Consider the following 23,804-nt stretch of genomic DNA (forward strand, 5'->3'; position numbering starts at 1 on the left):
AGTCTCGACACTCATGGAGTGGACACCAGCTAGTTGAATAGCTGGACGGAGATGTGATGTACTAGCTCAGCTACGTACAGCGCTCGCAACCTCAACTACGATGACATCAGCCGAGGCATTCCAGCCGCGGATGGCGTTCCCGAGTCTCAAAGAACCAAAACGCCGGCTATCCACAGCCTTCCAGGACTTCCATTGGCTCACCATCGACTACACTCAACGGACCTTCAACCACGTCACAATCAAAAGTCTCATTACGGCCCGCGAGGTCGCTTCTTCGGCTTGAAGGGGCCGTATAATCATGGAAGCTCCGCATACCCGACGGGCAGGGTGCCTGCAAGCTCCTGTTTGTGTGTCGAGTTGCCATGCAGCTCTCCCGGCCCATGAGCAGCCTCCGTCTTTGTAGCAGCAGCATCTCCGCGCCCCTTTCCAGACCCGTACAGCAGCGCGCCTGCAGTGCCGCCATCCCGGCTTTGTTGCTTGATGAGGCGCAAGATGTGCGCAAGGCCCACCAAGGCGATGAGCACCGGTACACCCACGCCCAGGCCAACGCCGAGCCCGATAGCGAGCGCCGAATCATTATCGGGAGTCTGATTGCGTTCGGTTGTCGACGTGGGAGATGCAGGCGTCGCCACTGACCCGGAGTTGGTGCTCGTCAGCGAGGGAGCCTTCGTAGCGGTTTGCTTGGTCGCCGCCGCCATCGCCGTCGTCATCGCCGTCGTCGTAGTATTCACCGTCGTAACCGTCGCAGTGGTCTCAGTCTTCGAAGCCGTCGTCGAGCCAAGGTCGGCGGATAGTTCAGACTTGAGCATGCTTCTTGTGGGCAGCACCAAACTCGGAATCCGAGGAACGCTCGCAGTCGACTCATCGAGACTTGGCATGCACTGCCAGTCCTTGTCCGTCATATCAAGGTTCACTCCCGCTTCCTTGCACGCCCTGTCGACTTTGGCGGGCACCACGTCGAGTTCACGGCTCGAGCACGCGTCGAACAGGCAGCACGGCATAAAGGCCGTGAACTTTTGGTCGCGGCACTGGCAGGCCATGTCGGTGGCGCGGCAGTGATGTGCACTGCCAGACGCCACGAAGGAAGAGAAGCAGTCTTCCTACCCGCCGACGACATTAGCATGGCGATGCTACGACTGTGGCGACACAAGATTAGGGAACACTCACAGCACACTGCTCGAGGCCAAAGACGGTAGTGATGCTCACCATGATGGCCAGGATGAGCCACATGATGCGGGAACGCGTCATTATGATTGCGTTGTTTGGCTGCGTGTTGATTTGATTTGCGAGTTTTGGTGGCGGTTGCACAGAGTGCCAACAAAAAGCGCGTTTGAAAGGTTTGTTCGATCCGCAGCTGTGCTGGTGCCGCAGGAGAGAGCAAATCTTGACTTTGTGCAGTGAATACCTGCCTACGTCTCACTCACCACCTGGCTCGCAGCTGGCGCGGGCTGCCCTCGTTCGAGCCCCGGGTCAACATCGGGCTCGCCAGGCTGTTACGTTTCCACAGCGGCCCAAGAAAGAACAAAATGGAACCTGTGGCATGTATGGTTGCTTTCCTTGGGAAAGTTCCCTAATGGGCCAGCCCTGGCCCTCCTCGAATGAGTGTGCGAATTCACCGTTGCATGCAAGCAACCAAGTTTGTCTGAGATTTTCATCTCTATCGTCCCCGTTTCACGAAAGATAACTCTGTCCGGTCCTGTTACCGACATATTTAAGATGGCACATACTAGTGAAAAAAGAAAATTCAATGATTATTATGTTCGACCATTCTTCAGTATCTCAAGGGAACACGCCTTCGCAACCCTGCCCCCCAGCTTGCCGTCAAGTGCCCGTCGTCAGCGCGCCCCAAGCCAGACTGGTCTCCCCATGTGGTGCTGCTCTTCATTATCCCCATGTTCTGCTCATTTTGGGTACCTCTCCTTTCCAGGCTCCTTCCTTACTCTTTTCACATGGTCCAAAGTGAAAAGACGCGACATCCAACGCGGTGCTGTCCTGTGCCAAAGCCGTTTAGTCTCACCGTTGTATCCCCCAAGCTACCAAACCAGCCTGTCGGTCCTCGCCAGGTTATCGCAATCACCAGCGCTCATTATGCAGGCACCATTTCATCCTGTTACCACAGAAATCAGTCGCTCAGTCGGCCAGAGGAGGGGTGGTGGTTCGTGCGGGTGAACGCCATCGTGATTCACTGGCTCGCATCGGGCAACCCGCACACCGAACCAAGTCAAGTCAGGTCAAGTCAGTGAAGGGTAAATAAGTAGATGGGTACTTAGCCAGGGAGGAGGTAGCTAAACACCCCCCCAACCCGTCCCTCACTCACCCATCCAGCTAGCTAGCTACATACAACCACCCAAAGCCACCCGTCAGACGACAACGGCGCTCATCATCATCATGAGAGACGCCCCCCGTCGCGTTTATTGAAAATCAGCCGTGCCGACAACTCCATCCAACCTTTTTCCATCCATCCATCCACCCATCCACCCACTCCCCTTTATACTTTTACGTCTCTCACCACCCGCGCCCACTCGCACATGTACAGCCGTTTGCCCCATCGTCCCAAATATACTAGAACGCTGTTTTGCTGCTGCTGCTGCTATCCACAAGAACCGGGCGAAGAGAAATAGGGGGGACAGGGAGACGAAAAAGGCAATCCAAACGCCAACACCGTCCCGTTTTCTCTCAGAGGATGATGGATGGTTTTGTTGCCCCTTAGCAACGTGTCGCCGGGCCTCTGCTCTATGCAACGCTTATTACCAGTAGCTTGATACGTCATCCCCCATAAGTAGCGCTCCCAGAATAGTAATAGGCATGTATGTATGCGTCAACCCGTCTTGGTGCGTCCCGCCGCCCAGCTGAGCCTCTTGCCGCGCAGCTTGGTCCCATCGCGGGCCTCGTCATCGCCCGCCTCCGCCTCTTCCTCTCCTGTGGTGCCGCCACTGTTCTCGCGCTGGCTGCTCATGCGGTGCGTGAAGGCGCTGATGCGGTCCCTCAGCCCGCCCCCCGTCGGCCGCCTTCGATCGCCCGAGTCGAGGTTGCTCGCGCTCGTCGCCGGCCTGTTGTCCCCGCCGCTGACGTTGCGCAGGGCTCGTCGGTGAGACGACATGACCCCGCCGCCGCTCGACGACGGGCGCAGCAGGTCGATGCCGAGCCCGTTCTCGGGCCGTCCGTCAACTGGCGTAGGCGGCGTCATGGTCAGCGACGCCGGGATGATGGGGCCGTTGTACCCCGAGCGGTGCGATCGTCCGCTGGCGATGCTGCTGCTTCGGCTTGCCGACCGCGGCGCCGGGATGCTGCCGTGCGTGCTGCCGCGCGTCGACCGCGGGGGCGACCGCGAGTAGTCGACGGGCGACGTGCCGTACATGCTCGACGAGTCGTCGCCGCTGTCGTTGATGCTCCCCGCGTACTGAGACGCGCTCATCGACGACATCATGACGGAGCCGTTGGCCAGCTCCCTAAGCCTGTTGCGCTGCTCGGCGTTGGGTCGATGCTTGGAGAACTTGTTTCCGATGATGGCTCCCGTGTGCGAAATGAGCGCCTTGACGACGGCCTTTTTGAGCGCGAGCGCGAGGTCCAGGTTGGACCACGTCTTGTTCTGCCACTCGATGGTCGGCAGCCTAAACACAAAATCGTGCACGTCCTCAAAGTTGCGCTGCTCCTTGCCCTTGTAGCTGAGGCACAGCACGACTGATGGCATCTTGATGTGCGCAAACGTCATATAGTTGCTAGCGCGCGTGATCATCTTGGTGAGGTCATCCGACGGCTCCTTGTCGTCGGCAGACGGCCTGCCTCGCAGCCCGAAGCGCGAGCTCTTCTTCTCCGCTGACTCGCGGCTCTCCTTGGACGAGAAGCCCGTCGATGAGCGCGGGATGGCCCCGGGGCGTGGCGTGCTTCCGCTCCGCAGCGAGTCGTGCGATGCCTTCTTCGGCAGCATCGACCTACCAGTGCCACCGCGGAACAGCCGGAACGGGTGACCCTCACCGCTGTTGACGCTGAGGGCCTTCTTAGGGCTGCGTTCCTGGGTCGCGTTGGACTGCAACGTCGGCCGCAGGCGGAGCTCCAACGAGCCGGCCCTAGTAGAAAACCCAGACGAGTCCTTGTCCATGGACGGCGTGCCTAGTCTGGTGCTCGAGTCGGGCGGGGACTCATCATCTTCCTCGTCATCCAGTCCCATGTCCTGCTTGACTATGTACGGCGACTGCGTCTTGGCCGACAACTTGTCCCCATCCATGCCGGGGAATATATACTCAAACAGACGTTTACCTGCCTCGCGCTCCAGCTGAATCTTCATCGGGAACAGCTCAACCTCGAAGTGGTCCATGACGGGGATGCCGGCAATGGCCTCCAGCATGTACCAGTAGACGCGGATCATGTCGGTGTCCTTGCCGAGCGCGGTGTGCGTCTTCTCGTCGCCGTGGTACGGGGTGATGATCTGCGGGTACGTGGCGTCTGGGAGCAGGTTCAGGCCCAGGACTTTGCCGACGCGAATGAGGTTGGCGTGCGAGAGATCCGAGTTATCCGTGCGGTCGTACTCGACGTCCTTGAGCTGCAACTCCACGAGCGGCTCTCCTGAGTCCAGCATGAGGTGCCACACAATGTCGTGGGCGGAGATGCTCCACTTGAGGAGCGCGTTGGTGTCGCTCGTCGTGTCGTACTTGCGCTGCGACGTGGTGATGGCCTTCATCATGAAGAACAGCTCATCCTCGCATGAGGCCAGGTCCCGCTCCAGGGACAGGCGATCCTCCCAGCCCCTCTTGTCGAGGAAGTGCGAGTATATCTGGAAGTGGCTCTTGATCTCCTCGAGCTGCCGGATCCGCTCCTGGAGATTCTGCACAATCTTGGGCGCACTGCTGAGGTCGCTGAAATCGGAGGCAAGCATGATCTTCTCCAGCCGCTCGCTCCGATTCTTCTCAAGCGGCTCGCTGTACATGAGCAGGTCTAGCACGATGACATACATGGCGTAGTACTGCGACGAGTTGCAGAGGGCCCGGGCCCGGGGGAACTCGACCCAGAGGTTGTCGGCGCGAGACTCGGCGACAGCGTTGTCCTGCTCCGTCTGCTTGGCTCCCTCGTCGGTGTTGACCTCGTCGTTGTATTTGAGGCGCAGGTTGTTGTACTTGTCGTATCGCAGCATGGCCGACGTCTTCTCCACGACACGCTTGAAGCCAAACGGATCCGCGGTGAAGTTGAACATGATCTCCATGGGCACCCAAGGCGGCCACGAGGACGTGCCAGGCGCGCCGTACTTACTGCCCGCGTACATGGACACCAGGTTTGTGGAGAACCATTTCTGGTGCGTGACGAAGAACTGCGTGCTGTCCATGTTGACGAGGAAGCGCCGCTGCACGAGGCCGCTGACATTGTCCGAGATTCTGTTCTTGTCCAAGACCTCGAGCACCTTGAGCTCCATGCCCTTGGCCGTCACCAGGACGACGTGCTTCTTATTCTTGTCGCTCTGCAACTGAATCTGTGGCGCGATCAGGCGCACGTGGTAGCCGCGCTGCGGACTAAACTCCTTGGATATGCCGCTCTCCAGGTCCTCGATGGCGGCGCAGGTCCCGTCTCCGTTGGTCGCGAAGCTCGCGCACGTGTACCTGCGCCCTTCACCCAGGATGTTCTTAATGCAGTCCTCGAGGTCGTGGCCGGCATCTTTCTCCGTGGCGCTTGGGTCGGGGGACGAAGACGCACCCGTCGTCGACTGTGCCTGAGCCGGCTTGGTTGCCCGGGCCCGGTTCTGTTCCTCGACAATGTCCAAGATGAACTTGATGGCTGGGCGGGACAGATAGTAGACGAAGCCCCTCCTCTGGCTGTTTTGGTGGAAGTAGCGGAGGACGATATTGCGCAGCAAGTTATTCCACTTGAGCTGCAGGTTGTGGACGACGAAGCGGTTCTTGAAGTCGCTCTCAAACTCTGCCGCCGTGGGTATGTCCAGGACGTTATCGCTCTCGCTCGACGATGCCGAGTCGCTGTCGGGCCTGTTGCCGTTGAAGGCAGGTATGTTCGCAAACGGCTTCGCTTGCATCTGCTCGAGCATGTTCTCGAGAAACAGCTTCTTGTCCTTGAGGACAAAGGCGTGCTTCCGCAGCGCATCGATATCTGCCATGGTCTCCGGGTCCGAAGACGTATTGGTCTGCACCATCTTGAGCTCCGCCTCGCCCACGGTGCGCGTGTGCGTCGACATCTGCACCTCGAGCTGGTCAAGACGCTCATGAATCAGTTGGGCCTGCACGCGCTTCGGGTTGTCGTCTTGCGTCATGATGCAAAAGTGCGTGGGCTCGTTGCCGAACGGGCTGGTTCGCGTGAGGTCCCCGTCGATGGTGCCGCCAATGTCTGTCTGGCGAAAGTACGTCAGTCGCGGGGCGTACGCCAGCGGCAGGATCATGGTCGCAGGGTGCGGCTCCGTCGGCAGGATCCAGTCCAGCTCGACAAAGTCGTCCATGTCGATCCAGCTAAAGTCGTTGTCCGGAATCGTGAACCTGTCCAGGTCAGGCTTGTCGTCCTGATCGATGATGAGCGATGAGATGTCCCCCTTCTTGATTGCTTCCGTCGTGGTGCCCTTGAGGCTGGCCGACACGGCTCGAATGTCCGCCCTGGCGAGGTCGAGCTGCGCCGCGTGGATCTTGACGCCCGATGTCCTGCTCTGCGTGTTCTTGCCCTTGCCCAGCGTGTTGAACTCTTCGCGGCGCTGGTGGAGATCCAGCTTGAAGCTGTCGAGCCGGACCTTGAGGCCCGTGGCGGAGACGGCGTTCTCCGAGTAGTCCTCGGCGTCCTTGTGCTTGTAGATGTGCGCAAGGAAGAGCGGCGCCAACAAGAGGTTATACTTGAGCGTCGCGAGATGCCTCCCAAACTTCTTGCTGTTCTTCTCTCGGCCGGGGAACAGGTTGCCCTGGCGGATGGGCAGCGACATGGGCTGGCTGAACAGCGCCCACCACTGGAAGAAGTGCGTGAAGAAGCGCGGGGTCAGGTGCACCGTGTTGTAGCTCCTGGACGGCTCGGGGTTCTGCGACCTCCAGTCCCGATCCACGGGTGCCCAGATCGCGATGGACAAGTGGATGTGGCGACTCCTGAATCCTCGCATCGCATCGTAGGGCAGGCCATCCTCACTTGGCTTCGCGAATATCGGGTTCTTCAGAACGACGTCGTAGTGCGGCTTGAAGTCGAAGCTCCGCTTGCCGTCCTCAATCGCTCGCTCAAACATCAGCCCCGCCATCCACTGCACCTTTCCGGAGAGCTTCATAACGACCTTTTTAAATATCGCTCCCGCCTTGAGCTCGTCCTCAACGAGGTGCGCGTCGGGCGCGTCGCGGCGACGCGCTTCCTCGCGGATCAGGTGGCTAAAGTCGGGTATGGCCAGGATGTACTCGCCGCTGTCGACCGTCATGAAGCGCTTGGGGTCGTCCTCTGCGTTGATGTTCCAGCGTACATCGTTGCGCCAGCACATGAGGAAGCCGGCACCATTCCCTGTGACCTGATACGGGTCGCGGGTGCCTTTGAGGGCTAAATGCATGTCACCATCGCCTTTCCAGGCGACGTGGACGCGCGAGTGCGTGTTGAGTCGCATCTTGTCCCAGAAGCCGACCTTCTCCGAGGGATCGACCGGAGGCTTGGTGAAGGACTCCACCACCATCATCATGTCTTGCACGGCAGGCTGGTAGCATGGGCCCCACGTGATGCGGGTGGGCAATGCCGTATTGATGTCCATGTAAACCTCAGAGTAGGACTTGACCGGCCCAATCGTCCGTCGAACCTCAATGGCAAAACTTCCTTCGTTGGACGACGTGGGGTCAGTGTGGCGAGGTGGGACGACAGTGACCCGGACGCGGCGCGTAGACTCGAGGCCCCTGAACTCCTCGGCGATGACGAAGTTGCCCTTGAGCTGGACAGCCTGCGTTCTGGACGACTGTCCGGTCCTCAGGCCCGGTATGTGCAGGAACGGGAGCGGATAGTCGCGGAGAGTGATCCGCGTCTCGCCCATGTTGACGGACACGTGCAGGGGGACGAGCAGGCTGTATTTCATATCGCGCGGCATGCCTTTGCCCACCCGGTGCAAGAAGTCTGGGAGGTCCTGCATGGCAAACGTCGGCTTGTCGACGACGACGTGCAGGTCCGAGATCATTCCCGCCATGAGAGCCGGTCGCTGAGGCATCTCGAGGATGTTTTCTGTCTCCTCGATGTCGTCTGGCAGCTCGTCGGGGCCCCAGAACGTGCCACGCAGCTCCTTCATACCTGCCTGCGACACCTTGTACGCGCTGTCGATACGCTTCCTCCAAGACTGCGCGTTGAAGAGGTCCAAGTGGGACCGCGCTTCGTCCTCCGAGACCTTTGCGTTGCCGTTGACGCCGAGGTTCTCCCCTTCGGGGTCGTAACGGGGCATGGTGTCTCGGTCAGGACCATTGCCCTTCTTCTCGTGGTCGCCCATGCTGCGACTCCGGAACCACGACGCTGAAGAGTTCTCTGTCCGGCCACGGGCAAAGGCGGACCGAGATCGAATCTTACTTCCGCCCTTGCGCCCTTCTTCGCGAACCCTCTTCAACTTGACGCGAAACGCTTCTTCTCGCGCTATCCGCTGGATTTGCTCGATGCGTCCCGTCCTGTAGATGATGCCCAGCTTCCACTCGAAGGCGCCGTCTTCCATCTCGAAGAGGAAGTTTCGGGCGCGGATAGAGACCTTGGGGACCTTCTTAGGGACTTCGGGCTTCTTATCTAATATGTACTCGTTGGTGCCCGTCTTGAACCGGTGATGCAGCTGCTTGACGGACTTGAAAACGTTGATGAAGTTGTCGGTGATGCGCGCGACGATGACCTCATGAGGAACAGCAACGCGGATAGCTTCTGCCACAACGTCCACCATCTTCTCCTCAACGACGCCCCCAAAGGGCGACTTGTGCTTTGACTCGCGCAGGTCGACCCGTCCATTCTTGACGCTGATCATCTTGGCCCAAACGTTGCGCATCCGCGGCGGCTCAACATAGAGTCGGACGAGTTTCGAAGAGACGAACGGCGTCGACCACCGATGGCGCCCAAACTCCAGACCATAGACGTGGGCCATTACCAACGGGTCGTGAGGCAAGTCCGCCTTTATTTGTACGAGAGCAGCTTTAATGTCCACGGTGAGGAGCTCCGGTGTGATGGTGGACACTGTGTCGGGGAAGCCACGGGTCGAGGGCATTCTATCCGGGCTGAGATACATGCCCTCCTGGCGAGGCCGGGGAACGTCTCTGCCGGTCCTCATGAAGGCCTTTCTCAGCGTCGTAGTCGCCACGCCTACCGAGTAGTGCCGATAGAGCGAGTACTGAAGCATGACGGTGCGAATGGATGATTGTATGTGAAACATGGGGCCGTGGCTGTCGCTCGACGCAGAAAAGGCGAGCTCGAGGCGAGGGACGTTGACAAAGGGCTCGGCCTCGAGCCTGTCGGCCGCCTCCACAATCTGCGCCTCCATGCCTCGGGCGTGAATGGCAAGCCGGCGGCCGTCGCCCACGTTTTGCGGTTTCCGCCTGGCCCGTGGCGATGCCGGGGATGGAGTGAGGTCCGAGTCGGACTGCGTGAGGGATCGACTGTGCGTCCGCCTCCTGGTCATCCGCCGCTGCAAGCCGTCGAGCCTGTGTGCGCGATACTCGGCAGAGAAAGTGTCGAGATGCAGCGACACGCCTCGGGTGTCGTCCGAGATGTCTTCGTCCACGCCCGCAACCTCGACGTTGAAGTCGGTGGCCTCAAAGTGGTATCGGATGAGCCATTCGGGCATGGAGCGCAGGAAGTTCTGGTGCTTCGGCGTCTTAGATTTGGCTCGCTTCACCGGCTCAACGTCGATACGCAGCTGCCGCACAATCTGCCGCAGGCCGTCGGTGATTTCCGGTCTCACCAGACTGATAGCGCAGGATTGGATGTTTCCGGTGACGTCCACGGCGACATCGGGCTTCGCGCCGAGATGGGCTTTAAGGTCAAGAGACTCGGTCGTGATGAGGTTGAAGACGTCCCCGGAACACGTCTGGTAGTAGAGTCGATGAGACTGCAGCCGCATCGCTCCGTCCAGGAAGTAATGCAAGTCCTCTACAGGCGAGTGTGACGACTCGACGTCGAGCGATATGGACGAGATGGACGAGATGATGAGGTCGAAGTCGTCCGAGTCCTCCGTCTCCTGCAGCGGATTGAGTTTGATGCGGACCACGGGTTCGTGCATGGAGAACTTGATGTTGGCTTTGGGGAGCAGCCGCGAGATGAGGTGGCTCGTTCGCTCATGCTCGGCTTTGGGCGGCTTGGGCTTGGGTTGCATGAGCGCGATAAGGAGGGGGAGGTGGCACGGGTCGAGGTCGATGGATGGCGACGTGACGACGGAATTAGCGAAGAGTATGTTTGCGTTCTTGGCCTCGATGCTCTCGCTCTGCGCCAACTCGACCGTCTTGGACGGCAGCGTGGTGCGTGCCGTGGTGGTGGCCATGGGAATGTACAGCAACCGCTCTGGTTTGCCGTGGCCGTCGTCTAGGCCTACAGAGATGGACAAGGCGGCCGCAAGAGCTTCGTGGGCGATGTCCTTGGGAGAGAAGTACATGCGGTGCGCCGGGGACTTGGGGTCCAGACGGTGGAGGTCGACGCCCACCTCCTTCATGGATATGTTGAGCAGCATGGGGCTCGTGGCGGGCTTCACCGTGGTGATCTTCTTGGACAGGCCGATGAAGCTTACGGCGAACTGTACTTCCTTGATGCCGCGGAGGATGGAGCTCGAGAACTCCTTGGAGTCGGACACGGCACGCATGAGGTTGTCGTTTGTGGTGCTTCCCGGTTCGTCAATCTCCTGCACAACCTGCTCGAGGAAGATATCCAAGGGCTCCTCGGTCTCGGGGGTCGAGGGCTCCCTGCGCAGCTCCTCGAACCGCGCAGCGCAGAGCACGATGTCGTCATAGGGGATATGGACCCTGCCGAGCTTGAGCGCAATGGTGGCGTCGCGCAGGCCGTCTCTCGTCTCGTAGAGGAAGCCGTGGACGTTGAGCAGGGCGTGGTCGAGGACCTCGAGGGACTCGTTGCCGTTGGCAGTGAAGAGGACGCTGCGCACCGTGAATATCCACTCGGCCTGGCGATGGTCCTTTTTGGTGGACAGGGACCTTTGGAGAAAGAAGCGCGCGCGGTCGACCATTTTGCGGCGCGTGTCGACGGCGATGGTGAAGCTGCCGACCTGGACATTGCCGACGTCGACAACGTTGATGGTGGAGTTGGTGGCGACCACATCCACCATGCGCAGCCAGTTGATGTTCCTGTGCAGCTTCTTGATCTTTTCCTTGAACTTTGTGAGCTTCTTCCACGTCTCGCTGCGCGAGGCGGCCTGGGCCTTGCGGCGCGCAGACCGGGTCTTGCGCAGCGGCACGGACTCGTCCGATTTGCCATCCTTTGCGTCCAAGTCCTCGCCGTCCTTGCCGTCGGTGGCCTTGCGACCCTCGAGCTCGCGGATGTCGAGCGTGATGACGAGTTCGTTGAGGACGAGGCTTATCCAGGTCGGCTGCGCGAATGTGGGGCGGTGGACGTTGAAGCCGAGACCGCGAATCTCGATCTTGAAGCCGTCGCGCGGGGTGTAGGCGAGGCGACGGAGCGAGAAGTAGCCGATGCGCTGGATGGAGACGCCAGTGGTGATCCTGACGAGGGCAAACAGGACAAACGACGAGAGGTACGCGATGACGAAGAGGCCGAGCACAAAGGTCGGGTTGAAGAGTGCCATGGTCGCGGTGACCCCTCTGGGCGGCCGGCCAGATCTATGTCCCTGCGGACGGAGCTTTGGGAGCGTCAGCAAAGAAGTCAAAGAACAGAACCGGACGGCAGCGCCGCCCCCTGAGGAAGGAAGAGGAGGAGAGGAGGGGGAGGAGGCATACATGTAGCTTCCAGCAGTCGGATCATGGCCTGGGGAGTCAGAAACGGTTCGAGGCAAGGCCCTCCATGGCCGCGTCGACTAATGAATTCGGATGCCGGTGGTGTCGAGGAAGCAATACGATGGGGTGGGAGGACAAGATGGTCGACTCGGGGCACAACAAAATGTGCCAGGGCGCGGCGCAGCTCCCCAGGACCCAAGTCCGTGGCTTCCGACAGATATGCACGAGTATGCCGGTAGGCAACGGCCGGCGGACGGCGGCGGGTCGTCGAGGAGGCCGGGCCGGGCGCGGGCTCCCTTTGAGCTGACGTCAGGAGCTGCGGTGCGTCCGAGCTCGAAGGGGGGCAGCAATACGGATGCTATTGCCGTCGCGGGGATGTGCGGGCGGGTTGCGGACGGGGCCACGGGGTCGCGTGAGGGCGTCGGTGATGTCGACGACGGAGCGGCAGGCAAGGCAGGCGTCGTGTGCGTGTGCCGTCAGTCGGTCGGCGTTGGGGTTGGAGGAATGGAGATTTGACGAGCACCGAGCAGAGGAGCGAGCAATCTGCAGCCCGGGGCAGCTTACAGTACTAGCCCAATGGAGGTGTGTCAACCCCAGCCCATCTTACCTAGCCTTAGGAACCTTGGCCTAGCCGCTGGGGGCCCCAGCGCACCCAGACAGCGGATTCCAGGCCCGCAGCTGCTGGGGCGGCGGCGGGTGGTGGCGCCGCTGGGGGAGGGAAAGGTGGAGTGGTGGGCACGGCGGCTGGGTTGGGGGGGGACATTGTTGAATCCAGTGCGCTACGAGGGCCTGAAGGTCCAGTACCTGCAGCATCCCGCAACAGGCTGCACCGGGCCATGTACCGTCCATACCTCCACTCTCACTTGCAGGCTCCATGCCCGTTCCGCGGGCCCGCCACCATCACCCGTCGAATCCATCCATTTGAATGCCGCTCTCCCGTGCGCGAACCACCATATCAGCACGCAACTCAACCCAACACCAGCCGCTTACTACCTTCGCAGAGCCGCTAAAATAGCCAACAATTAAACATTCCATCATCTTGATTTGTTGTTGTGACACGTGCCCACCCCCGACGCTGCTTTGTTGTCCGCCGTCCTTTGTCCTTTACCGGCGCCGCAATGCAGCACAATGCAGCGCTCGACTGTACCTTGTGCTGTACAGGGCGGAGGAATCGAGTCCACCGTACAGCCCCAGCGGCGACCCAGGAGGGGCTTGGGGTATCAGGTCGGGCCATGCGCCATTGTCCTGCCACGGAGGCCTCTTGGAGAACGGCAGCCGCTGTAGCAATGCATCCGAACAGGTATGAGCCATCCAGTAACTTTGCTTGCGTACGTCGTAGAGCAGATGGCACGTACACTGTATACTGTACGAAGTACGGAGAGCGGCAGCCGGAGCCGCCCTGGCCCAGTGTCAGCAGCCGCTGCAGATATCACTTGCCAGGCTGGCCGTTGATAAGCTCTGGGTGACGTCTTGGCTTATCACACGCGTCTGCGAACGCCCAGATTCCCAGTCGGCCGGCGGCATGGGTCGCAATCTGCGCTGTGCACGCCGCCAGCAAGCGCTGCATGGCATGCAGGTGTTGCATCACCAGCAGCGCATTTACCCTACAGTGTCACACGAATTCCAATCACGGCCTTTTTGCTTCGCTCGACCGGGGATTCATAGTGCTCGCATAATTTAGCACGCACCCATCCGATGACCGTAGCTGCTATGCTACATCTAGCCAGTCATCAGCACACCGCTGCGTCTCACTCGTGTTACGCCAGATGTTGCATTGGAATCGAAGCCGCCGCTCGTCTGTCCGACCACAGTTCCCCCACGTCAACCACTCACGACCAACGCCAATGCCACAAGCCCCATGGAATTCGGACGCCCTGGGTATCATATTCTTTCTTGAACACCACGCCGTCTAAACCAAGTGCGCCGTGTCCCATGCTCTGTACACCACCTTCGCGTCATGCGTCCGTCTGAATCAAACACTGATATCCTACATTGCGGTCTCACACTCCTCTGCCGCCATGTCCGCTCTCTGACTCCTTTGCTCTTGGCGTCTTCTCTGCGGCCTGTGCCCTGAGCTCCGCAATGCGGTCGTTGATGAGGGCAATGTCCACCTCGACCTTGAGAATCTTCTCGCCCATCATGTCAATGTATTGCTCATCAGTCAGCTTCTTTAGCGGACTCCACGCCCAGCCGCTCGAGTCGCCCCGCGGCTGTGACTCCTTTGCGGCCATGCGGTTGGCGACGAGCTGCCCACCAGCTCCAACGAGGCCCCAAAGTACTATGCCCGGCAAGATCTTGGGCGGCCCTCCTGGAACGTGTCAGTCGGTACTGCGCATCGCTAACACGCCAGCAACTTACTCATAAGCCCAGCCACTGCGCCGGTGGCGGAGCCGGCAATGGCGCTCGCCTTGATCCTGTCGGCTGGCCCAACGTGGTCGTCGCCGCCGAGCGCCCGTATCGCCACCGTCCTCGTGACTGATACAGGTTAGCAGAGCTCTGGCAGTCGGACTAGGAGGCGGCACATACACCAGTAGCTCGTTCCCAGCGTAAACCACTGGGCCCCGGATAAGATGCCGCTGGCAAAGGGGTTCGTGTCTCTTGCAATTGCTCCTCCCACGCCGGCCAAGACTCCCACGGCACCTACAAAGTCTGAGGTTAGCGGGTGGGCTCTGTGAGGGGCGAGAGCGAGCATACCGGTCCAGGCGCCCACTTTGACGGGCGGTACGAGCAGCTCCATCACCTCTCGAGGAAGCGCGCCGGGCCTCTGCCTCGTGCGCACGGCCGATGAGCCGGGTTGAGGCTCATCCGGCGGGCCGTTGCCCATGGCTGGGTTGTCGTCACCGTATGCAGAGGAGAACGCCTTTAGCTGTGACTGCGGCTGTGCGCGCGAACAACAGGCAGGAGAGATGACACAGCAGCCGCGCTGCCTTACCGTGAGCTCTCACCGCCTATAAGGCCGGATAATGGTTCGCGATGATGAGATGAAGATGGTATGAGGTTGGCTGGCGGACCGGATGGGACCATGAGGTGGAATCCTGGATCGAATATCAGTGGATGGACGAGGCCCCGAGCACCTGACAAGACTCGACCGTAGGTGCTCCACTACGTAACCTCGCCTGGTAAGGTAGGCAGTGAGTGGGAGACGTCGGGTTAGTTAGTAGCAGGCCACAGTGGGTTGTGCCGCTGGAGCTCTCTGCCAGCGACGCACCGCCAGCCCTGGAGTGCGCGCACAATGGCGACCAGCGCCCTGGAGCATCGCCAGTAGTACGTATCGGTCAGCCAATAGACGCGCGCCCTCGAGCTGGGCTTGGCGACGGACCAGGCACGGCTAGTCCCCAAACAGACTAGCGGCTCCCACTCCCTGCGCGGGTGAAAATTGAGAGGCAACACGAACCCTCACAATCACCAGCGCCTCCATCTTTTTTTCCACGGGCGAGCAAATTTCGACTCGTCAACCCCAGACACCGGCAACGCTCGTCGGGGTCCCACGGAAACAAACAAACAACACCACGCAACACGCCTCGGGCCGCATCACCGCCGTCCGATCCTCATCTCATCACCACTCGAGGCCCGAGCCTCTCCACGCCGCGTCCGTCTACGCGCACCGTTCCCGTTGCGCGTAGCCGCCGAGCCAAGCCGCAATCATGGGTACGTTGGCCCTCACCCCCCGGCGATGTCGCCCCCGACCCGAATCGCCCCCCCGACGCCATCGCTAACTCGCCTCCTCGACAGCTCCCAAGAAGAAGGAACAGCAGAAGATGTCCCTGGGGGACTTTCTGACTGATTCAGGTCCGTCCTCCCCGCCGCGATGCCACCCTGGGCCCCCGCCTCCGCCTTGTTGCCCGCCCGCCCTCACCCCTCACCCTGCCCGCGATATGTCGCGCCTGAGGTTGGCCCCTCACCGATGAGCGTGCCCCGCTGACCCTTTGCAGGATTCGGAGGAGGCTCCTGGGCCGATGAGGTTGAAGAAACCTATGGTGAGTTCGTCCCGCCGCCTCGCCGTTGACGCGTCACTAACGCCGCATAGTCACCGGTACGCGCTGAAATCGATGACGCAGCGTCGTCGACGGCTCCTCGCTGACCTTTGCCCAGGCACCCAGCCGCTCCCTCCTAGCGACCGATTTCGCCCTGGCGGTGGAAGTGGCTTGTCGTCTTGGCAGGACCGAGGTGAGCAGCATACCCCGGCGCTCGCTACTCGACGTAGACGCGTTCACTGACCCCGGCCCAAGGCTATTCCGTTCGCGAGAGGTCCCCGGCCCGGATTCCGGACAAGCCTCCCTTCACCGCTCATCTCGGCAATCTGTCCTACGATGCCACGAACGATACTGTCGGCGAGTTCTTTGAGGGCTGCGAGATCGTCAGCGTCCGCATCATCGAGGATCGCGAGCTTATGCGCCCCAAGGGCTTTGGATATGTCGAGTTTGCCAACGTCGACGGCCTCAAGAAGGCACTGGAGCTCGACGGAGAATCATTCCAGGGACGAATGATCAAGATCAAGGTCGCTGATCCTCGTACGTATTCACGCCGGAGCTGCTACCACGTCATGGTATCTGACTGACCGGCCTCTGCAGCTCGTGGCGGTGACAGCCGCGGTGGAGACTCTATGCGCGACCTCAGCGACTGGACTCGCAAGGGCCCCCTTCCCGACCTTCCTGGCCGCAGCGGCGGTGGCGGTCGCCAGATGTCTGACTTTGGCGAGCGCCGTCCCCGTGACCCCGCCTTCGAGGGCCGTCCCGAGCGCCCGGCCGCCCGCGAGCTGAACTGGGAACGCAGAGGACCGCTCGCCCCCCTGGCGCAGGAAGCTCCGGCACCCGGCGACTCGAGCACCGGCCCTGAAGGCCTCGGCGAGCGCGGCGGCTCGCATCGCGGCCCCCGTGGCGGTGCGGGCACCTGGGGCGAGGGCCGTCAGGAGGGCTCCCGTCCTCCCCGACGCGAGCTGCCCGAGCAGCGCGAGCGTGTCGTGACGGCTGCCGAGAAGGACATGCAGTGGCGCGATCGCATGCGTCCGGACGCCGCCAAGCCCGAGGGCACCTCCCGCGACGGCAGCGAGGCTCCTCCCTCGCCTGCCCTGTCCAACGCCGCCCCCGTGGCCCCAGCTGGACGGCCCCGTCTGAACCTGCAGAAGAGAACGGTGTCGGAAGCCACGGATGCTGTCGCCACCCCTTCTGGTGACTCCAAGGCCAGCCCCTTTGGCGCTGCCCGCCCCATCGACACGGCCACCCGCGAAAAGGAGATTGAGGAGAAGCGACAGCAGGCGCTGCGGGAGAAGCGCGAGGCCGACGAGAAGGCCAAGGAGGAGCGTCGTTTGGCCAAGCAGGCGGCGGCGGCCAAGGCCGAGGCCGAGCAGGGTGAAGCCGCAGCGGCGGAGGAGGCGCCCAAGGAGGGCGAGGAGAAGACTGCCACGGAGAGCAAGGCGGAGGAGACGGCGGAGCCGGCCGAAAACCAGAACGGAGCGTCGGGCGAGACCAAGGTGCCGATCCGGACCCGCGAACCCCGCGAGCCCCGTGAGCCCCGTGAGCCCCGTGAGCCCCGCGAGCCCCGCGAGCCCAAGGAGTCTGTGTCCAACGTCAAGTCGAGAGCGGCAGAGGCCGGCAGCTGGCGATCTGCATCCAACGAGCAGCGCCGCGGACCGCCCAGCGGACCTCGTGGCGGACGTGGCGGCGGCGCCCCTCGCGGAGGACGCGGAGAGGTGCGCAGCCCGCGGGCCAACGGCTCGGCGGCGGCCTCGCCCGACGCGGAGGCGCCCCCGACGACGGATGAGGATGGATGGACCACAGTACCGAACAAGAAGGGACGACAGGGCCGTCCCGTGGCGTCTTGAGCATTTAAAAGCAACGGAAAAGAGATTGTACATTTAGTCCCCGTTCGTCTTATTTTCGGTTTACGACTATAGATGCCGTCGCAAGATGCCCGCCGGCCCGCCTCGAAGCAGCAGCAGCAGCAGCAGCAGCGGCTATCCCGACCACCGTGGTGTCGTCGTGTTGGCTGCCTTTTGACACAGCCGGACATGGGTGTTTAAATTTGTTGAAGCAGGCGACATACACGGCAGGCGACGCCTCCCCTTCCCTCTCCATTGACACACGACGGCCGAGGACACGGGACATGATGCTGTTTGGGCGCGGCGGAGGGCGGCGGACGGGATGTTGCGCGGTGGGAACCGGCGCGCGGGATGATAATGGGGCTTTAGGTACGGACTCTTTGACTGATGTGGCGTGGACTCACGATGGGTTTGTTCTACGTACTTGGAAGTGTCGATTGATTTGTTTCATTGTCTGATGGGCGTACTTGTGGTGCTTGTCATGGTACGGGCAGCCCGGTTCAGCCTGGCTCGCCTGCACGAGACGATCAAGAGTCTTTTTCGTGGCCCGTATCATCCGTCTGGACCATAGCCGGACGACGTCCGTCTTGCCTCGCTGGCCCGCCCCCCTTTCCATGTCAATCAACCCCCTGGGGGGGCCGCCGGACGACTCCACTCCGATGGAAACCTCCGGGGCTCGGGCCGCCCCAAACCGACGACGACTGGACACTAACTTGGGCAGCTGATTGATTCAAGTTGATTGATTGATTGATGCCTGTGCGTGCGTGCGTGCCAGCGCCGCCCTGTTAAAAACTTTATATATCACACGGCGAAGAATCAGCACGACACACGGAGACGTGCGTCCCATTTTACACACTCTCATAGCTTGTATAGCAGGCTGTCTCTTTTTTTACTTCATTTTTTTTTCTTTCTCGGCGTGTTCGAGGTACCAAGCACGGTGCGTTTTCGTCGGTAGCCGTGGCTGTGGAACGGCGCGGAACCTGAAAAGGAAAACAAGACGACGCCGCGGAAGTCCTAAGCCCGGCGTGCCATGGGCGGAGAAGAGACGACGACGACGACGACGAATATGGCCTTTACCACGGCGCCCGGGCTGCCCGCCAGCCTGTCGCTCCCGCTGGGCGAGTTCCTCGCCGCGCGGCCGCATATACACCGGCTAATGGCGGCGTGCATGGTGTTTCGGCGGGGAGGGGGGGAAAGAGAGGATGATGATGATGATGAGGAGGAGGGGGAGGAGGACGACTACGAAGAAGAGGGTGGTGAGCCGCAGCAGCAGAGGGAAAAGAAGCAGAAGCAGCAGAAACGACGACAAGCGACACCCCCCCTCCAGACGCTGCTCATCCGCCGCGCCGCCTCCGACTCGTACCCGCTCAAGTGGGAGATCCCTGGCGGCAGCGTGTCCGCGTCCCGTGACGCCTCGGTGCTGCACGCCGCGGCGCGGGAGCTGCGCGAGGAGACGGGGCTGCGCGTGGCGCATGTGCACTGCCCGCTGGGCATGGTCTCCTCGTCGTCGTCGTCGTCGTCGGCGGCGGGCCCCTCGGGCTCTCATCCTGGTCCTTCTGGTACTACTACTACTCCTCCTCCTCCTCCAACAACAACGGCGACAACAACACCAGCAGAAAGTGCAGCAGCAGCGACAGCGAAACAGCACGCAAGGGGCGAAGGAGCTCTTCCCGCCGCCCCCGCGGTACCACGGTTCGGCATCGCCCCGGAGGAGGAGCAGGCCCGGCAGGAGCCCGGCGACGAGGCCCTGACGGTGACGTTTTGGGAGACGGGCCGCCGATGGGGCAAGGTGTGCCTGCTGGTGGACGTGCGGGAGGACGTGGCGCGCGTTCCGTCGCGGGGCCGCATCGCCGAGGCGCCGCCGTCCGCCGGCGCGGCAGACGTAGACACGACGAGCCCGCCAGCAGCTATGGAAAGAGAAGGAGGAGGAGAAGCAGCAGGAGCAGCAGTAGCGGCGGCGTCATCGTCGGCCCCCACCATCGTCATGGACCCCCGCGAGCACGAGGAATGGGCCTGGCTCACCGAGGAGCAGGTCCGGCACGGTGGCGGCGGCATGGGGGCGCCGACGATGGAGTACACGAGCGAGGGGACGTGGTTGGGGATCCTGGCGGGGTTTGCGGCGAGGCGGGCGTTGGACGGGGGGGGGACGAGGATGAGGGGCAGCTAGCATCGTGAGCAGAAAAGAAGAACAAAAGTAGCACGAGGGAAATTGAAACGATTATCGATAGAGGAGGTAACGAGGAGAAGAGAAATGAGGACACAGCCCAGAGGAGTAGAGGCAAAAGTGGGAGCCGCAACAAGAAAGGTGTAGTAAGACTGATAGTAGGCATAAGAGGTTGTTGAGAGGGTGCATATGGTGGCATATATAACACAGACACACTAAGAGAGAGAGACATACAGATATACATACCCATCCATGTATGATAGAAATGGGCACATCGGTCTATTGTCAAGGACCCCGCCCGGACACCCACACCTACATTCACGTCCAAAGCCTTCGACAACCCACAGTCAGGAAAGCCATAGCCCAAGCTCCCTCGATATCACATCGTCAGTCGCGTCATCTCCCAACCCTAGCAAACACCATACTGTAAAAGGACAGGCAGGCAGGCAGGCAGGCAGGCATACAGACACGCACGCACAATCACCTCCAATACACGCTCAAACGCCAGAAGCACTCACAAGCATCCTCACTCAGGCTCATCATCGGCTTCAGCAACTACCTCAACCCAACGGCCTCAGTCGCTCCGCTTCCCTACGCCGCCACCGCCCATCTCCTCCCCCCCATAGTCATCCCATTCATCCTCGTCCTCCCCTCCCGCCGCACCACCACCTCTCACCCTCCTTGCCACCCACACGCCCAGCATCGTCGCCCCCGCGCCCAGCAGGAACCAGCCCTCGAACCAGCCGTCCACAAAGCCCGGGCGCAGGGACGACTGCCCGCCGCCCAGCATGCCCTCGAGCCCGCGCCCGCCCGCCTCGCGCGGCAGCTGACCCCGAAGCAGCCAGCCCGCCGACACCACGTACGCGCCCGCCACCTCGCCGGCCGCCAGTGCCAGATGCGAGCGCGCCTGTCGCCGCAGCCCTGCCGCCGCCGGCACCCACCGCGCCAGCAGGTGGAACGTCTGCGCCGCGCTCCGCGCCGACGCCGCCAGCATGAAGCCGCTCAGCGCGAAGCTCGCCGCCCGCGCCCACGCCAGCTGATCCAGCTGCGGGTCCCAGTGCCGCGCCAGCAGGCCCAGAAACCGGCTCACCGGGTCGCTGCTCGAGAAGCTGCTGCCGTCGCTGCCGCCGCTCGTCGGGTGGAGGCTGAAGTCGCGCGCGTCGCTGGCCGACGACGATAGGAGGGGCGTCCCTGACCACCATGCAAGAGACATCCGCCGCGCCGTGGTCAGGCACGTCGCCAGCACACGGTAGACGCAGTAGATGCCAAAGACATACGCCGGGATCAGCGTCAGGCGGCCGAGCGCCGTCGACGCGCGCTGCGCCGCCGCGCGGTGGCCCCGGATGGCCTCGACGCTCGACGCCAGGTTCGCCTCCATATCCTCGAGCCCCGCAATCTCGAGGCGCAGCTGGCGCATCTCGGCCTCCTCGGTCGAGACGGCGCCGCGCATGATGCTGATGCCGCCCATGAACTTGCCGACCAGCCCGCCCGACGACGAGGTGGCGCCGGCGGCTGCGGCTGTCTCGAGGGCGCGGCGCTCTAGCTGCTGTAGACGGTGTCGCTTGGTTAGCAGCATCTCGCTCGTGGCGTCCAGGCCGGCCTGCTTGCGGCTGACATCGGCCTCGGTCACGGGCCGGCCCCTGCGCGCGGGTGTGTCGACAAAGGTGTGCCAGGGCGCCGAGACGGAGGCGAAGCCCGCCAGAAGCGCCATGAGGGCGATGCCCACGACGCCAACGCGCTCGAGGCATGCCCGCGTCAGTATCTCCACGAAGCCGGCGGCAGTGCCGTCGTCGGCGTCGCCGCCCTTGCGCCCCAACATCCGGTCGATGGCGGAGCCGGCGAGCGACCTGGCCGGCGGCTGGCGCACGGCTGACTCGGGGACGACCCTGCCGATGGACCAAAAGGCGAAGAGCCAGCCGCCAAACAGCAGCGCCTGCAGCGCCCAGGCGACGCGCGGGATCCTGCCCTTGCTCGTGCGCTGAAAGCTCCAGCCCATGCCCGTCACCAGGGCGCGGCACTCGATCCAGGGCACCACGGTCACCAACATGGCCAGCAAGGCGGGGAGGACGACAGCCTCGCCCTTGGCCAGCTCCCTGCCATGACCGATCCCGGACCCGTTGGAGGCGCCGCCGGCGGTAGCAATCTCAGCGAGGATGAGCATGGCCAGCGCGGCGGCCAGGCCGACGGTGGCGCCGAAGGCCCAGGCGGCGCCCCTCCTGGCCCAGCTCTTGCGGCCGTGCTCGGCGTGCGCCTGGCGCAGCGACGCGGGGGCGTGGGCGGGCAAGACGTGGTCCTCGCCGTCGCGCAGGGCATCATGGCCGCCGCCCAGGCGAGGGAAGACGTGCCGCGCCGCCAGCACTGCCACGAGGGCGAAGCAGCACGCAAACGGCGCCAGAGACACCACCGTCGAGAGCGTGACGACGTGGCGGGCGGCGGCGGGCGCCGTGCAGGCGTCGGCCGAGGAGGTAAGGCATGACGAGGTGAAGGGCCACATGGCTCGTTGGCTCTCTCGTCCTATTTAGTCGTGTGTCGTATCGTAGAAGAAGGCGTCAGTGATGATGTGTCTGTACCTCGACGCGCAGCGGGTGGTTATCGCAGGTCGTCCTCAAAGGGGTATCGTCGTCGTCGTCGTCCTTGGGCGCACATTCGAGGCACACGCTGAACGCTCTCCTCGTTCAAGGCTTGTCGTCCAGCGGCACACACGTCTGCAGCTGAGGATGGGGCTGATGCAGGCCGTGTCGCTCGAGAGCGGTGTGTGTAGCGTAGGTAGACGGGTAGGTATCGATGCGAGGCTTCGCCGCGGCAGGCGAGCCGCCTCTGTCTCGTGTCACTCCGCCGGCTTAGTCGGTCGCGGGGGGTAGTACGTTGGTCTGCTATCGCGGCGTCATGCTGGTGCTGGTGCTGGTGCTGGTGCTGCTCCTGCTGCTGCCGCCGTCACACCTGCCGCCGTGTCCGAGTAGTGGGACGCGTTCTCGCTATAGGCGCCCACGATTCCCGAATAAGTAGTAGTAGCAGACGGGGGGAGCCCTTTTTGGTAGTCTCCGGGCACGGGTGTAGTCGTCGAGTGGTACGAAGACAGCAAGATGTGTCTTGTTGTCGCCGCGTCGCTGGTGTCACACGAAAAAAAAAAAGAAGCAATGAAAGCTTCGTTGGCGGCGAGGTACCTATAGATGGATAGATGGATAGACGGATGAAAGGGTAGAAGGGAGACAGGCGATGAGCCAGCAACAAATGTCAAAAGTTAAAAACGTACGTGTGCATGCACTGTAATGCACAAGAAGCGAGATCGTTAGTAGTATGGAGTTGTCGTCGTTGGAATCCAATACATCAGCCAGCCAGAGAGGGAGGAGAGAGGACCTCTGGCGTGGGCCCACCCTTTTCCCATAGGGTGCCGTCTCACACCATGTACCCACTCTTCTGCCTGTACGTCGTCCACATCCCGCTATCTGCCTGTCGGGCTGTCGTCAGCAGCGGGGTCATTTCCCCTCTCCACTAACGTTACCTAGTACCAACTTGGAACCCCTCTGTAGGTAACTTAGTAAGGAATCAACTTCCAATAGACAGCTGGAGCAAGGCGCTCTGCTAGTAAGGTTAGTACCACCTACCTGTATCTTAGCTTAGGTGCTGCTCGACATGCGTTCAACCGTTGCTCCAAGGACGCACATCCTTTGTAGTCCATCCCGACAGCTCGTCCACGACGATGCGCCGCCCATCACAAAAGGTGTCCTGGCCGTGAGGCCCTGGCAGCGCACCACCTCCCGTCGTACCGTAGGTACCTATCGTGTCCACTGGCCCGTCCGACGCATGCAGTCGATTACCTAGGTAGGTACCGCGTCGGCATGCGACGCTGCGGCTGCTACCCTCACTCTTGGCCCATCACAGAACTATCCCTTACGACTGATACGACACGAACAAATGCCTTGGTCAAGCACAACGCTGGGTGGTATTGAGCTGTTGCAGCTACGCAATGACG

At 61.8% G+C, this 23,804-nt stretch overlaps 6 protein-coding genes across 6 annotated transcripts; 2 read left to right on the forward strand and 4 right to left on the reverse strand.

The window, feature by feature from the left end:
* Nucleotides 1-81: 81 nt before the first annotated feature.
* JDV02_002831 (uncharacterized protein) lies at nucleotides 82-1,040 on the reverse strand (the record flags this gene model as incomplete). The annotated part of the gene is made up of 1 exon (XM_047983905.1): nucleotides 82-1,040. The coding sequence occupies one exon, from the start codon at nucleotides 1,038-1,040 to the stop codon at nucleotides 297-299; it is 744 nt and encodes a 247-aa protein (XP_047839877.1). The 3' UTR covers nucleotides 82-296.
* Nucleotides 1,041-2,244: 1,204 nt separating this feature from the next.
* Nucleotides 2,245-12,415, reverse strand: FMP27 (Protein SABRE). The gene is made up of 2 exons (XM_047983906.1): nucleotides 11,853-12,415; nucleotides 2,245-11,755 (listed from the first exon to the last, which is right to left on the reverse strand). Exon 2 carries the CDS (start codon nucleotides 11,699-11,701, stop codon nucleotides 2,819-2,821), a length of 8,883 nt encoding a protein of 2,960 aa, XP_047839878.1. The 5' UTR covers nucleotides 11,702-11,755; nucleotides 11,853-12,415; the 3' UTR covers nucleotides 2,245-2,818.
* Nucleotides 12,416-13,493: 1,078 nt separating this feature from the next.
* On the reverse strand, nucleotides 13,494-14,964 carry JDV02_002833 (uncharacterized protein). The gene is made up of 4 exons (XM_047983907.1): nucleotides 14,544-14,964; nucleotides 14,376-14,489; nucleotides 14,208-14,324; nucleotides 13,494-14,157 (listed from the first exon to the last, which is right to left on the reverse strand). Exons 1-4 carry the CDS (start codon nucleotides 14,671-14,673, stop codon nucleotides 13,850-13,852), a joined length of 669 nt encoding a protein of 222 aa, XP_047839879.1. The 5' UTR covers nucleotides 14,674-14,964; the 3' UTR covers nucleotides 13,494-13,849.
* Nucleotides 14,965-15,285: 321 nt separating this feature from the next.
* Nucleotides 15,286-18,131, forward strand: TIF3 (Eukaryotic translation initiation factor 4B). The gene is made up of 7 exons (XM_047983908.1): nucleotides 15,286-15,497; nucleotides 15,582-15,638; nucleotides 15,782-15,826; nucleotides 15,877-15,882; nucleotides 15,942-16,016; nucleotides 16,079-16,360; nucleotides 16,421-18,131. The coding sequence occupies exons 1-7, from the start codon at nucleotides 15,494-15,496 to the stop codon at nucleotides 17,668-17,670; spliced, it is 1,719 nt and encodes a 572-aa protein (XP_047839880.1). The 5' UTR covers nucleotides 15,286-15,493; the 3' UTR covers nucleotides 17,671-18,131.
* A 338-nt stretch (nucleotides 18,132-18,469) lies between these two features.
* JDV02_002835 (uncharacterized protein) lies at nucleotides 18,470-20,040 on the forward strand. Its single transcript, XM_047983909.1, has one exon. The coding sequence runs from the start codon at nucleotides 18,698-18,700 to the stop codon at nucleotides 19,832-19,834; it is 1,137 nt and encodes a 378-aa protein (XP_047839881.1). The 5' UTR covers nucleotides 18,470-18,697; the 3' UTR covers nucleotides 19,835-20,040.
* Nucleotides 20,041-20,210: 170 nt separating this feature from the next.
* Nucleotides 20,211-23,753, reverse strand: JDV02_002836 (uncharacterized protein; the record flags this gene model as incomplete). Its single annotated transcript, XM_047983910.1, has 3 exons — nucleotides 23,437-23,753; nucleotides 20,508-23,355; nucleotides 20,211-20,240 (listed from the first exon to the last, which is right to left on the reverse strand). Exons 2-3 carry the CDS (start codon nucleotides 22,323-22,325, stop codon nucleotides 20,211-20,213), a joined length of 1,848 nt encoding a protein of 615 aa, XP_047839882.1. The 5' UTR covers nucleotides 22,326-23,355; nucleotides 23,437-23,753.
* Nucleotides 23,754-23,804: the final 51 nt, after the last annotated feature.

This window comes from Purpureocillium takamizusanense, chromosome 2, assembly GCF_022605165.1.
Source record: "Purpureocillium takamizusanense chromosome 2, complete sequence".
Taxonomy (NCBI): Eukaryota; Fungi; Ascomycota; class Sordariomycetes; order Hypocreales; family Ophiocordycipitaceae; genus Purpureocillium; species Purpureocillium takamizusanense.